The 15,697-nt window shown below is 47.2% G+C and overlaps 1 protein-coding gene across 2 annotated transcripts in view; it reads left to right on the top strand.

Annotated features, from left to right (window-relative positions):
- TTLL9 (tubulin tyrosine ligase like 9) overlaps positions 1-15,697 on the top strand; it is a gene marked incomplete at both ends in the record, with an annotated part of 43,372 nt that overhangs the window by 4,706 nt on the left and 22,969 nt on the right. For both annotated transcript variants that reach the window (XM_080924815.1, XM_080924814.1), the window contains 2 exons: positions 3,400-3,443; positions 9,381-9,473. In XM_080924815.1, the coding sequence (XP_080780941.1) occupies positions 3,400-3,443; positions 9,381-9,473 (137 nt within the window). The remainder of the gene's footprint in view (positions 1-3,399; positions 3,444-9,380; positions 9,474-15,697) is intronic.

Here is a 15,697-nt window from a genome sequence, read left to right as displayed (position 1 = left end):
TTTGATTCCAAGAGCTGGAGAGATGGCTCAGTGGTTAAGAGCACTGACTGATCTTCCAGAGGATTTGGGTTCAAATCCCAGCAACCACATGGTGGCTCACAACCATGTGTAATGAGATCCGATGATGTCCTCTTCTGGTGCGTCTTAAGACAGTGAGTGTGCTCACATACAGAGAATAAATAAGATATTCTTTAAAAAGTAGAAACAAAAGCTAGGTGTGGCAGCCTCCTCTTGTGATCCCAACAGTGGAGAGGTGGAGTCAGGAGGACCCCTGGGGTTCACTGGCTACTCAGTCTACCTAAATTGGTGAACCCTATGTTCATTGGGAGATACCACCTCAAAGAATACGTGAGACTGAGAAAGATACCCACCCAACCTTAACCTCTCTGGCCTTCACATATGTGCATACATAAACGCCGGCTCATGTGTCTTCATGTGTACAATGTACATAGCATCAAAATATATTTACAATAACATTACAATACTGATTACCTACAAATAAAATTAAATTATTAAATTAAAACTTATAAGGTTTCCATACCAAAAAACCAAACAAACCCAAAACAACAGAAAATATTTGGTAAGAGTTAAAATTGACATATTAGTAGAGATGTTCATGAATTGGAAGAATCAACACTTTGTGACATCACCTCTTTCCATGAATGATCTACTCAGCATAATCCTAACAAAAATCCCAACATGCCTTAAATAAAAATTGGGTAGTAGATTCTAACATTTATGCTGGTAGGACTGGGGGTGTAGCTCAGTGGCATAGCATATGGTTAGCATGTGTGAGGCCCAGGGTTCGGTCCTAGCATCAAAAGTAAAGATTACAATGCAGTACAAAAGATTGGTTATTACAGAGACAACCCAAAATAAACAAGGGCAGAAAACCAAAATTGGAGAACTTAACTATTTGACTTGAGTATTTACTAGAAACCCACTGTCCTCAAGACACTGTGCTTTGGCCCTGATAGCTGTAGTTGTAGTCACTAAGGGGGATGAGGGAGACAGATCATAAATTCAAGGCCTTCTTAAGCCACAGTGTGAGTTTAAGGCCAACTTTGCCTCAAGAGTAAAAAAAGAAAGCTGGAGTGGACAGTTGGGATCATAGCTCAGTTGTAGAGTAGTGGCTGAACACACACAAGGCCCTGGGTTTGGGCCCCAGCACTGGATACTTCTCATCCCAGGATCTGAGAGCAGGAGTATCTTCAATGCCATCTTCAGTGATTCAGACAGTTTGAGGCCAAGGCTAGTCAGGGTTCTATGAGACTGTCAAAACAAGCAAAACAAAACAAACGGCTTGGGCTGTAGCTCAGCACTGGAGGACTTGTCTAGCCTAATCCAAGCTCCACATTCAACTCCTGGTTGCTTTAAAAAAAAGTGGTAGTGATGAAATGTAGGAACTACAGGTAAGCCACCATGCCTACTGGGCATTTCCATGAATTCTGGGGAGCCTAACTTAGGTCTTCTTGTTTGAGTGGCAGGCAACTGAACCCCTGAGCCATCTTTGCAGCCCACACCCAGATTTTACATAGATGCTAGAATCTTTGTGCTAGCCCAGCAAGAATTTTACCTGTCAAGTGCTTTTCTATTTGCTTACAGGCTATCAGAAATGGCGAGCTCCAGGTCCACTCAGAGACACTGTCTCAAATACTAATGGTGGCGGAGATACATAGGGGAAGTGGAGGAAGGCTTCCAACACACTGATCTCAGGACTTTATGCTCACAGTCATGGGTGAGCACCCCTCCCCCCCACATGCCTATAAAACACACACACACACACACACACACACACACCACAAGTTTGACAGGTGTACTAATGTAAGGCAGTGAAGAGAGTTTTGCAACCAAAGGCTCTGGAGGGACTGCCCAAGGAAAAGTCTAGAGTAGAGAACCAGAAAAGGAACAAGAGATACGAGTTTTAACAAACGTCCGGGTGGCTTGAAGAACACTTCGGGAGCTGGAGGGATCAGGGTGAGACCAGACTATAGTCTTCCTTGCTGTTGGGCTTCACTAGTATGGAGAAGTGGTGTCCTCCCTCTGACCCTTTGAGAGCTAGGACTGAGTGGTAACTAGAACACCAAGATGTGTTGATGGTAATGATCACCAGGATTCCGTTCCTCAGGGTACCTGTTGTGTGTCCCCTTTTCCTGAGTGTGGGCAGAGCCTGTGACATGGCAGCAGGGCTCCTCATGTGATCCTGTTACATGAGCCCATCAGAGCTGACATGAAGGAGAAGGGTTAGAAGTTCTCACAAGTGCTCTGCTGGTACCTAAGGTGCAAATAGACACCCACGTCTCTAGACACTTGGGAGCAGGCCTGTGTGGCGGAGCACAACTTCAGTCCCAGCACTTGGGAAGCAGAGGCAAGAGGATCTGTGAGTTCGAGGCTAGCCTGATCTACAATACAAAACTAGTTCAGGACAGCCAGGAAACCTTGTCTTGAAACACAGAGAAACCTTGACCTGAAAAACCACACACACACACACACACACACACACACTTGGGAGCAAATCTCAACTGACAAGTCTCCAGGAACCTCTGCCCTACTACTGGAAGCATCTGACTTGTACCCACAGTGTGACTAAGAGTGGACGAAACCCCTTACTTTACAAGAGAACCATTGGGGAGGCACCTGTGAGGCAGAGGCAGACAGTTCAGTTAAGCTGTATAGACTCCCCACCCACAGAAATAACACGACAATAAATGTACATTCTTGCAAGCCACTACATCTGTGGTGCTGTGTTAAAGGGCAACAGAAGAGCCCATTCACCCAGGGGATGCCATCCTGAACAGGGACAGTTTGTTCCCCATTCATTATGTCTCAGGGACCCTACCAGGAGGGTGAGGGAGGGGTAGTCTCCTTGGAACTTGATTGGAGCCCAACAATACCTGTACCCATAGAGGATTGGGTAGGTCTTTGTCAGCGGTGGGGGAGTGGGGAGGGTGAAGAAATTGCTCAGAGAAATGGGCACAATCCCTTCCTAGATGCTGTGTACTATCAACAAAGTTAGAATGGCAAGTCCAGGCTCCTCTTAGGGAGCCGGAGGGGCTCTCAAGCCGGGCTTTGAGTTAACATTTGAAGTGCTGTTGAGCATGCCTTCACAGAGTGATCTTGCCTGTGGTGTAATTCTTCAATGATGGAGAATTCATTCCCTGGGAAGTTGGTATGTTCTGCCCTGATTCCTGGGCAGAGATGATGAGGAAGAACCCAGTCAGGCTGGATATTCATGCTTGAGGACCTACGCCCAGTGAGTGTGGTGGTTTGAGTAGCTCACTCACTGATGAGGTTGAGCAGTGAAGGTATGTGTGTGTGTGTGTGTGTGTGTGTGTGTGCATGTGTGCGTGCGTTCATGCGCACAAAACCAGTTACATCATTTTTCGTTTTTCCCTATAGAATCAAAGTTCCAAGGGCCATGGAGTGCCGAAAGGAAAAGAACGGTGCGTGATCGCCCTCCACACAAACAAGACCTGCCCTTCACCCCTCCTTCTCTCCCTCCCCCACTTCCTATCTCTCTTTGTGGCCCAGGCTGACCTAGAACTCACAATGGGATGCTCTACAACACCTGGTCATCTCTCCATTGTTTAGTTCAATAATTATGACCGTAACCTTAGTGACCTTATAAAACAGTTGTTGAACGGCTGTTGCAAGTCAGGCCTTGGACGACCCCACCCCATGTACTATGTAATCAGATCCTTAGGGTTACCACCATCCTTGAGGTAGATCTGCTAATGTGTCCGCTGTTCAGACAGAGGAGACTAGAAACTCAGAGAAGCCAAGTGCTTCCCTGGGAATCCTGCAGCTGGTTGGACTCGGGAACCGCTGTCTGGACTCATTAGATCTGTAAGCCCAGTGCTTGCAGTGTGTGCCGACACCCTTCCCTCTGGCACTCTGTATCCACGACAGTCTGGGCGCCACACTGAGCACTGCCCTAAGCCCAACCCACCGGGACCCAGCGGGAAAACAATGCTTTTTACTGGAGATTTTCCGGGTGTGGAGGGGTCTGCACTGTTCACCTTGTAGCCAGTGTTTCATCTTTATTGAGGTTCCTCGGACTGGACCCCCAGTGAGCAGGTGAGGTGACGTCAGGTGGCTCTCAGGGCTACTACCTTCTCTCCATGTGTCTGGTTCTGTCTCATCAAGTCTCTGGCTCATACAGACACATCCCTGACCCTGAACTTGCATACCGACCCTAACAAAACCAAGAACACTTCAGTCAATAGGACCCTCCCACCTATTTGTGTCAGGATACCTGCCAATGAGAAACAAAATAACACCATAGCCAATCAGCAAATTGCATTTCTTTCCCTCATATTAAGAAGGGGCGAGAGTTTGCTATAGAGGTTTGATGTCAGAGCTTCATGGCTGTGTTAGGCCTACTGAAGCTGAGGCAGGAGGATTGAGAGTTAACATTAGCTGGGCTACATGAGTGCTTGTCTCTAAAAGAAGACAAATAAATGAAAACCCCAAGGGAACAACAAAGACAGGAATCGGTGTTGGGGTACGGGGCTCCCGGCACACCCCTTATCTTTCTTTCCCTAGAAACCCAGCCTTATTTTACTCATCAGAACCATGGCGTACAACCATCTCTTGCAGCTCGGGACCTGGAGAAATGAGCTGCCTGTTGGTATCATTTCTCCTCTGCACCCTGCTTTTGTTGCAGAAATTTTCATTTTCATAAAAACAATAAAAATGCAAAGTTGTAGTTTTAGTATCGAACATGTGGGGTACTTCCAGGCTGCCCCAGGCTGTCCCCTAGAAGAGCCTTAAACATGTAGATTATCTGGTTCCCTGTGAAAGCCTTGGGTGTGTCCTCCAGAATCACATGCCAAGATAAAGACCCAGAGCTAGATACCTAGAAGATGGTTTCAGGAAGCACCAGGAAGTGAGGGTAGCAGGCGTCTCCGGGAGGTAATTGGTGTGCTTGAGGCACGTGCAGAAGTGGATTTGCTCGAGAGATGTGGGCGTGCTCCCTCAGTGGTGTTTCCATAGCAAATGTCAGCAATCGATCCCTGACAGAGGTCCCTGGTTATGTTTCTGAGAACACACCTAGGTGCATACTTGGCTAAAGCACTGAATTCAGGGTATTTGCAGGCTGAGTTTTAATAGAATTGACCAGTGAGTCAACCAATGGCTGCTTCCTTCCAGTGTTTAGGAGCTTGCTGGTTCCCTACGTACAACATATAGCCAGTGGTTTCTTTGTTGTTGTTGGTGGTGGTAGTTTTGTTTCGGTTCTTTGATTTGTAGGTTGGGTTTTCGAGACAGGGCTTCCCTGTGTAGCCCAAGCTGTCCTGGAACTTGCTCTGTAGACCAGGCTGACCTAGAACTTTAGAACTAGGTCTACCTTTGGAGTGCTGCGATTAAAGGCATGTGCTGCCACCGCCATCAGCTTGCTGATGGTTTTAGTAGGTCCAATCCCTGCCCATCTACCCTCCCACTGTAACAAGGCCCCTGACGTTAGCAGGCCCCCAGACCTCAGCACACCTGACCCCATGATGGAAGAGCCACTCTGGCTGTAACACTCGCACACAGACAGCACCACCTGCTACAAATGAGAACAAAGACCTGACCCATCTAAGCCCATAGTGCTGGGAAAGTCTCTACATGCTCTGACCTTGCTGTTTGGCTTCTGTCGTTCTGCTTCTGGTTAACGTTCTTGTTAACTGAAGTGTGTCCATCCAGAACATGGTTTTTGTCCTTAAAAACTCACCCTGAGAAATGTCCAGTGCTACATGAGGATCCATCCTGAACACCCAGTATTGTCATCGGCTGGGTGGTAAAGAATGCCTATTGGTTTAAACCCATGTCTGAGCGTTCTTCTCTGGTGAAAACTGCAAAACACCATCAGCACCATATGGCAATTACCAGACCATCCCACCTCGGTGAACTTGTTATACTCTGCTTAACATTTCCCTAATCTGACGGATTTTGATGCTGTCTTTTGTGTTTGGGATGAGGTATCTTTTGTAATGTTCTACTCGGACTCTATTGCTTTTGAGCTAAACCTTCTTATTCTGTTTTTTTTTTTTTTTTTTTAAGTTACTTTAGAACAGTGGCTCTCAAGACCAACCTCATCTACTTGAGACCCCATTTGAAGAAAAAAAAGTTTTGTTTTGTTTTAAAGACAGGGTATCTGTGTAGCCCTGGCTGTCCTGGAACTCACTATATAGACCAGGCTGGCCTTGAACTCAGAGATCCCCCAGCCTCTGTTTCCTCAAATGCTAGAATCAAAGGCATGCACCACCATGCCTACCTAAAAAAAAATTTTTTTAGTTCAATTTGTTGTTCTGCTAAAGGATTAGAAGAAAACCTATCTCGTAAAGATATGCAGCTGGAAAAGGGAAGACCATATTTCCTGAAAGAGATCTGTAAACTCTCAAGAACACTCATGACCTATGACCCTAGGAGATCAAAATATGGATCTGTTATGGTTTGTCTATCTGTCCATCTGCCCTCATTTCCCCAAACTGGAAGTTTAATCCGCAAAGTCTAGTGTTGATATTAAATTATTAAGATATCAGGGTTATTTAGAGGTTGGACAGCTGAAATGCCTTTTCTACTTTAGTTGATATGATCATGTGATTTTTCCCCTTGAATCTGTTACTGTGATAGATGACATTAATTAGATTCCTAACACTGAACCAGCTTTGCCTGCTGGAAATATGCTACTTGGTTGTGAGGTATAATTATTTTTGCATTGTTTAATTTCCTTTGCTAGTGTATGCTTATGAAAATATGTGTGTGCCTGTATGTGTGGTGAGAAAGCATACCCAGGGTCTCACACATGTTAAGCAAGTGCCCTGCTGCTAGTCACACCCCAGCCCCTAGCCTGTAGCTTTGTTTTTACATTAACAGAATTTTGCTATCAGATTACACTAGCGGCACAGATGAGTCTAGAAGCTCTCTCCCCTCTTCCTTTTTTCTGGAAGAAAGTGTGTAAAACAGAGGTGGTTTCTTCACACATCTCAGGGAATTAATTCTCCAGTGGAACCCTGTGGGTCCAGGTACAACTTTTGGAAGTATTTTCACATAATAGATTTGATTTCTGTAGGAATACAGCTACTCAAATGTATACCACACCAAGTGCAGTGGTACTCTGGGCTTTTCAAGAACTGTGTCCCCTCCGCTGTCATGCTTGAGTTTGCAGAGGCGCTAGCATTCTCTCTGTGGTTTTGGTGCCTGCAAAGTCTACAGTAGTACACCATTTTATCCCACCTGTGGTAACAGTATCTTCTCTGAGTCGGTATTGCTGATAGATTTGTCAGTTTTATTGATCTTTCAAGACTTCCATTTTATTGATTTAGTCAATTGTTTTAGTAGTATTGGTTGATAAGTGCCTGCCTTAAACATCAACCCAGAATGGGATATAGGATATTAATTCAGTAAAAAAAAAAAAAAAAAAAAAAGAAACAAAAAGTAACCTTTTAACTCAAGATAGTGTCGGCACCATTAGGGCCACATGGCACATGCAGACCCAGCTGCTACTCTGCCATGGTTCTGCAAGCTACCCTCTCCATGTGGTCCCCTAGGCAGGTAGTTCCACACCTGGCACACACACATCTTGCTCCGTGAGCACATGTTCTCATTCCTCGAGAGCAACGGAGCAGGATCTGCATGCTCCACCTGCCTTTCAGTCATTGCTTTCACACAGTCCCCCACAGCCCGGTAAAATCTTGACTCAACAATCAACAATTTATCAATCAGATTTATATGTTAAATTTTCAGTCCACAATACATCCAAACAATAAATTCACTGTCAATTAGTAAAGATACAAACCACCCACCTAGACAAGATAAAATCGATCTAGTTTACCTAGATCTGAACCACCCTCTTCCGTAGGCTCCATCTTGATTCAACCTCCTTCTCTCTCTCCTGCTTTACAAAAACTTTGTCTCCGCCCCACTCTCTACTGTCCAATCATGTATCACTTTGATATCAACCTACAGGATGTAGTAGGATGTATCCTCATGCCCACTTACAGGAAACTTCAGACTCCCCCGACCCTAGGCCTCCTATGATAGGGGACAAGGGGAACACCTTAGCACCTGAGGGAGATGAAGTCCTCAGCCTTGTATTGTTCCTTCTCTATACCATTCAGTGACAGAGCCAGTGTTGGGGTACATTGATGCACCCTCATGAGAAGTTTGAGGGTCATCTTTGGCTACATAGTTTGAGGCTAGCCTAAAATAAGCTCCACGCTTGACCTTTGCTGGTACCCATGGAGGTAGACAACAGGTTTTGTTTACAGTAGTCTACAAGTAGACAACTTGAGGGTTTTACCAGAGTGGAGCCATTACTACAGACTCCTCTGTGAAAGGCTATTCTGTCCTGGGCTTCCCTAGGCTAGAGAAAGCAGGCTGCTTTTAAAAATTGTTTAGGGTCCATGCCCATGAGCATCCTGGGCTGTCCATTGGCTGGCTTTTTCATTTCCACATCTGGGACACAGAGAGGCAGGAAGAGTACCAGGGATGTCAGAGTTGCTATCGCTTGGGTCTGGGTCTCTAGCTAGCTTCCTTGTGTACCGTTCACTCTTCTTACTTTGTTTTATACATATGTTCTGGGTCTTTAGTTGCATTAGTAGGAGGAATAGGGAAAAGTGTATCTGTTCCATCTCCCCAGCTGAAAGCCAGGGAAGGGGATCTTCAAACACTTACCATGTGGTAAAGAATTGAGTCACAGCACAGGTAAGGCAGCTAGACCTTGCCTAGCGCATAGTAGGGACTGGAGAAATGTTTGATTTATCATCTTATTTTAGGCTAGCCTCAAACTATGTAGCCAAAGATGACCCTCAAATGACTCTCTCGTCTCCCAAGTATTAGGACCACAGGTGTGAACTACCAGACCTGGCTTTACTATTACTATTCACTGTGTGTGCATGAGTGTTTTGTCTACGTGTAAATCTGTGCATCCACACAGGCCAGAAGAGGGCACTGGAACCCCCTGGAACAGGAGTTAAGGATAATTGTAAGCTGCCATGTGGATGCTGGGAGTCAAACCTCAGTCCTCTAGAAGAGCAGCTGGTTAATCACGGAGCCATTTCTCCAGCCGTATTATCACTGTTGCTTTGAGACAAAGTCACTTTGTGGTCTTGGCTGATATCCACGTGGCCTTGAATCCTGGCGCTCCTCCTGCCTCTGCCTCCTGGATTACAGACATGCAGAATCTGCTTAGTTTGCTCTTTTCCATTGCCTCAGAGATGCTAAGAGGTTTGGCTAGTCAAAGTATTGGCAGGCAATGGTACCAAGCCCTGAGTATCAGCACATCTGGCTGTGGCATCTGCACGTGGAGCTTGGCTTTTCTTCCTCCATTTTGTCCCAAACCTCGTAGACATCCTAGGAAAATCACTGAGCATAATTTTTGCTGGCCTTTCTTGCAGAGAGCAGAGAACGTTAATCCGGTTCAAGACCACACTTATGAACACACTCATGGACGTACTGCGCCACAGACCTGGATGGGTAGAAGTAAAAGAGTAAGATGCCCCTCCCCCCTCAGTTCCTCCCCCTCCCTCCACTCAGCCCCTCCCCTCCCTCTGCTCCTCCCTTCTCTTTGTCTCTCAGGTCCTGGTCTCATTTTGTTTTCTCTCAGTTCCCCTTGCATGCTGTTGGAGTTTGCCCTAAAGCAGATATGAGGCTTTTTTGGGGGCGAGGGTGGGGGTTCACTTCACTGCTTGTTGCATGCATTGCTGAGATCGGTGCTATTGCATTTGTGTGATGCCTTTCCTGGTGCTAGCCGATTGCCTGAGCCCCTACGGCATGTGTGAGGGTTACCTTAATTGTCAACTCTACTGTAGAGTCTGTAGGGACAAGCCACCAGGATGTTGCAAGGGAGTCTGTAGATTAGGTTACTCAAGGTAGGAAAACCCATCTTCACAGTAGGCAGTGCCAGGTCATGGGCTGGGGTGGGGAGTCTCCCAGGTAGAACATAAAGGGGAGAAAGAGAGCTGGGCACCAGCATCCAGTTCTTCCTGCTTCCTGACTGTGGCGGCAGTAATTAACCAACTACTACATGCTCCTGCCAGTCTGACTGTAAGTTAGAAGACACCCTTCCTCCTTCCTTCCTCCCTTCTTCCCTCTCTCCCTCCCTCCCCATTCCTTCCTTCCTTCCTCCTTCCTTCCTTCCTTTCTTCCTCCTTCCTTCCTCCTTCCTTCCTTCCTTTCTTCCTCCTTCCTTCCTCCTTCCTTTCTTCCTCCTTCATTCCTTCCTCTTTCCTTCTTCCTTCCTTTCCTTCCTTCCTCCTTCCTTTCTTCCTCCTTCCTTCCTTCCTTCCTCCTTCCTTCTTTCTTAAGTTGCTTGTCCAGTATTTTGGGTGCAGCAATAAGAAAACTAACATAGCAAGCAGGTGTGCCTGTAGGAGGCCATCCAGGTTTGGGGGGATTTCCGCCCACTCATTGTCTCCTCAGAAAGGAGGAATGCTTCCTGCTAGTTGGAGCTCACCAGGGACCAGCCAGGCCAAGGACTGCTCTTCCCTGCCACTAATTAGTCTGTGGCCTAGAGAGAGTGACCCAACTGGCTTGGCCTGCATTTCTTTTGTGCTATAGCAGCTCTGGGGACAGTGACAGAGACAATAATACATTGGCACATGACATTAGTTGTAGTTGTGGAGGGCTGTGGCTTAGATGTGTGTCACGGAAACCCACAGGAGGCTTTGACAGGTGGAAAGTTCTAGATCTAAAAAAAAAATCCAGTGATGATAGAGCCCTCCGCCCCAATGTGGATCCCATTTCCTTCCATCTCTTCACCCCGTTTTCTCATCCTTGTGACCTGAGCTGGAACTTCAGTGTTGCCTTCAAATATCGGTGGCAAAGTGAGACCAACTAATTGAGCCTGTCCCTCACGGTGTCTTTGGTGGGACTTAGCCATGAGCCACACCTCACTGCCAGGAAATCTGGGGAAAACGCACTACATGTTTTCAGATAAATTCAGGGAATACGCCGCCTTTAATTGCAGCACTTGGGTGTCAGAGGCAGGCAGATCTCAGTGAGTTCAAGGCCAGCTTGGTCTCATAGCAATAGTCACAGTTTCATGGTGAGGTTCTGGGAAGAGCATGGATTTGAGGGATAGGGGTCCAATAGCCAACCGTGCCAAGACATCCAAGCAATTCATTGTGTCAACCACCTAGGCACCCTGAAGCACTTGACACCAACTGTCTCTTAGCCACACCACAAATTTTCCACCTCAAATCTTCCAGGCAAATGCCATTATGATCCCCCTCTCTGTAATGGGAAACCAGGGCACGGAGTAATGGAAATGCTGTCTTGAGAGTGCTCTGCGGAGGAAGCCACGGAGCCGGGTGTGTGATTAGTTGATTAGTGGTCCCCACCCACTCTTAGCCGCCTTTCTATGAGCAGGGGAGGAGGTGAGCAAGCTGCGGAAACCAGAGCTTGAGTCCTGCAGGAGGACGGACTGTAACTAGATCAGCCCACTGGGGATGGAGATGGAGCACCCTCTCTTTATCCAGTGAGGCAGCAGCTGCCCTGGTTTGCCTTGGTCATCTCACGATCATCCTGGGGACAGGGTGGCCTTTCCCTCTCTGGAGCCTGGGCCCTGGTGTGATGGAGTTAGGGAACAAGCTAGAGCATGGTGCAGAGAAAAGGATACTGTTTCCACCTGTTCTGTGTCCTTGGGTCTTCCCCACCTCTCCCAGCCTTTGTTCTTCTGTCTCATAGCAGGAGACCCAAGACTAACACACTGGGAGTCACCCTCAATGCCTGATCCTCGACTAGCTGTCTCAAGAATTTTCAAATCAGGACAAGCTTGAAGGCCAGGGCCTCCCCACCTCTTTATTTCCTCTGAACTCAAAGCCTCCATCCTTGAGGACTCATCAAACAGAATTAGGTCTTGGTTGAGACCTTTCAGGTCGGAGTTTAGAACAGATGCGGTCACATCCCTTTTCCGGCTTCCTGCTGAGAAAGCTGGTGTGGTCAGGCTTTAGGGACTAGGGCAGTCCTCAGGATACTTTAAGGCCAAGAATGGGAAGGTAGAAGAACCTTTGACTTGGCTTAGCCATTTCATATCTTCCTCCATAACTAAAGAGTGGCCACTTGGAATGAACAGGAAGATGATGTGCACATGAGTGAACTTGTAGGCTCGAGATAGACCCCGGTCCACGTGCCTCTGTTGGGTCTTAGCTCTTCATCTTCAGCTCGGGCATCTCAGCTTCCTCTATGGCTTCCTTCACATCTTTGAACATGCCCTTTCTATCCTGCTCCACCCTTTCCCACTGCCCTTAACCCTGCCACCCTCTTCACCCTCCAGACCTCAGCTGAGGGTCACTCAAAGGGTCCTTCAGCTCCCCAACCTCGTGATGAGGTTGAAACGCAGTTCACCTCTCTGCTTGTTGCTAACCAAGCTTACTGGAGTGTTGGCAACATCTGGCCAGGTATTTTGTCATCTCACTCCCCACAAACTGCCTCTCACTGGCAGCTCGGAGACAGCCCCCACACATCCTCGGTCACTCAGTCAATACACAGACCCCGGGGCATGTTGGGAGTGAAGCGCTGGTTCCTGTGTGTTCATATTCTCACGTTTCTGAAGCCCACTGCTATCTTCTAGTGAACACACCCTCAGGAGATAGTTCTAGAACAGCTGACCTTCCCCTAGCTCAGGGCAGCCACAGCGGTGACAGTCCACAGTGAAAGGTGTACTGGTCACCTTTTGCCACCCCCCCATTGCTCCCTTTCTTATTGGATAGTAATTTCACCTGCCAGAAGATAAACCCTTTTTCCAAACAATACAATTCTAGCTGCACTCTGTGAGTTTAAGACCAGCCTGGTCTAGCTAGTGAGACCCTGCCTCAAAACAACAATGACAGCAACAGTGAGAACCAATTGCACATCTTTAGTTTTCTTCACAGCCCAGACTGTTTTCAGCCTCACTATGTAGATGAGGATAACCATTTGGAGTCCTCCCCACTGCTCTTTCCCTCCAGCCTCCACCCTGGACTTTAGTCTGTTCTACTCAGGCTCATAGAAATGGGGCTGGACAATGTGCCTTTCCTCTGTCTGTTTTCTTCCCTCCCTCCCTTCCTTTTCCCTCCCTTCCCCCCCTCTCCCTCCCTGCTTTTTTTCCTCTTTGTCCCTCCCTCTCTTCCCTCTTGAGTCAGAGTCTTGCTAGTAGTTCTGTGTAAACCCATTGTGGCATGCTAGCCTGATAGTCACTATGTAGCCCAGGCTAGCCTCAAACTTGTAGCAGCCCTCCCAAGTGGATGTGTAGGTATGAGCCACCTTGCCCAGTTTGTCTAGTTTTCTACTTGTTCCAAAGGTGCAGCCATGTTGGTGTATACCTTGTTCCCCATTCCACTGCTGGAGGTGGAACCCAGGATCTCATACATTTTAGATAGCACATCAGGCCATTAGCACTCTCTCCATTTTTCTGGCTGAATAATATTCCATTTCATGGATATACCACATTCTTCTTATCTATTCATTAGCAGCTGGTCATTTGGACTGTTTCCACTCTTGGGTTGTTATAAAGTCTGTGAGCATTCACATACAAGTTTTGAGTAGATATACTTTTATTTCTCCTGCAAGAAACACCTACAAGTAGAATTCTTGGGTCTGTGGTAACTTTGCATTTAAATTCTTGAGGAAGTGTTAGAATCCTGCTGAAGTGGCAACAGCATATGTAATCCCAGTATTTCCATGTCCTTCTGAATGTTCATCATTATCCATTAAAAATAATTGACGTCCAGGTACATGTCTATTGGGATGTTGCTTTAGTCAGGGTTTTACTGCTGTGAACAGACACCATGACCAAGGCAACTCTGAAAAGGACACCATTTAATTGGGGCTGGCTTACAGGTTCAGAGGTTCAGTCCATTATCATTGAGGTGGGAGCACGGCAGCATCCAGGCAGACATGGCACGGGAGGAGCTGAGAGTTCTGCATCTTGATCTGATTGTAGCCAGAAGACTGGCTGCCATGTAGGAGTAGTGTCTCCAAGCCCAATGCCACTGTGACACACTTCCTCCAAAAAGGCCACACCTCCTAATAGTGCCATTCCCTGGGCCATGGATATCATTGTGGTTTTTCCTATTTTGGTGATTAATGGCATATTTCCTGTGCATGTAGGTCATGTGTAAATTTTTATGGAAGCATCCATAAAATCCCTTGGTCTGTTTAAAAAGAAACTCAGAACACAATTTGGAATTGGAGAATTTTTTGTTTACGTTTTTAAAACTAGTATTCAAAATAGTCCGTTTCCATGCATATAGCTGGCCTTCGTACACACGGGCACTTTGTCTTGTACTCACTGCCCCATGTGTACCACTGCCCCCCCCCCCCCCCGTGCACACTGGCCACTTTGTCATTTCCTCATTCCTTGTCTGGATTCTCCATCTGGTTGGCCCTCCTCTCCTAAGCAGCTCCCTCTCTGCTTTCTTGACCTGCGGAGACGTCCATCCCACAGCCGTTCAATCCTAGCCAGTGTGATTTATTTGGGATTGTCCAGGGATGTGGCTATTAAACTTTGAAAAAGTCATTTGGAGCTTGGTAGAAGAACAGGGTCCACTCGCTTAGAGACATTTCCACACATTGTCCTCTGCAAGGGATGGGGGAATTCCTCAAACCCCACACTGCACCCCCAGAAGGCAAGCTCCTGTGCACGGTTGACATCCAGGAGAACTGCCATCCAGCAGCTGAGAGGATCTGAGGAACAATCTTAACCCTTAGGTTTGGGGAACTTCTGACACCCAGTGGACCTCGACGGCCACTCGCTGGCCACTGTTCCCACTGCTTTATAGAAGTCTCAGAGCGTAGCCACCTGGCCATTTAGCCAGCAGCACCTGCAGCCGGGAAGCATCCACGTGAAAGTCAGTGCATGTGAGCAGCCATTTTTGTTATTTTTGCTCACACATTAAGAACCTACTTTTGCCATCTACCACAGAAGGTTCTCATGGCTTCTCCAGGTCCTTGTAGCCTGCAGCCAGTGGGGTGGAAGGGACAATTGGAAAATACAGTAGACCATGGCGTTCTTCCTGACTTGGTCGTTCATCACTCCAGGTAGCTACCTCCTTATTACAGTTTGTTTTGACTTCAGATCCCTCAAGGTGTTTTTCAAAACTCAGTACTTGGCCACATAGAAACAAAAGGAGAAAAAGTGGGGGTGGGGTGGTGGGGTGGTGGTGGGGAGTATGGGGGATGGGAGGTGAGGGGTATTTAGTCGGGTTTCCATTGTTTTGGCAAAATGTCTTCTAAGACAAATTAATTTAAAAGCTGGAAAGAATGTCAGGAGCAGTGGCACACACCTTTGATCCCAGCACTAGGTTGTATGAAGGCAAGTGGGTCTCTGTGAGTTCAAGGCCAGCCAGGGCTATATAGTGAGCCCCTTTAAAAAAAACAAAAACAAACAACAACAAAAAGGCTTATTTGGTTGGGGAGGCCTTGGCCCATAATCAGTAGTTGGCCCTCTCCTCTTAGACCTATAGTGAAGCTGCAAAGCCTGGTGGGATCTCAGGGTAGCCAGGGAGGAGCTAAGGGTCAGACCAATCCCATCTCATCCCAGCTTCTTCTGAGCTCCATCTTTAAAGGTTCTGGCACCTCCCATGTTGCCACAGGTGGTGACCAAGCTGCCAATGCCCCAGCCTTAGGAAGACAACAAAAATCCAAATTCAAGTAGCAGGGCAGGCAGGGGCAGAGAGGGTGGATTCTTTGTTCTACCCTACAATGCAGCCTGCAGAGGCAGCCGTAACTGCCA

Source organism: Micromys minutus (assembly GCF_963924665.1).
Source record: "Micromys minutus genome assembly, chromosome: 11".
Classification (NCBI taxonomy): domain Eukaryota; kingdom Metazoa; phylum Chordata; class Mammalia; order Rodentia; family Muridae; genus Micromys; species Micromys minutus.
The sequence above is the reverse complement of the archived record's forward strand: the minus strand, read 5'-3'. Positions and strand labels throughout refer to the sequence as shown.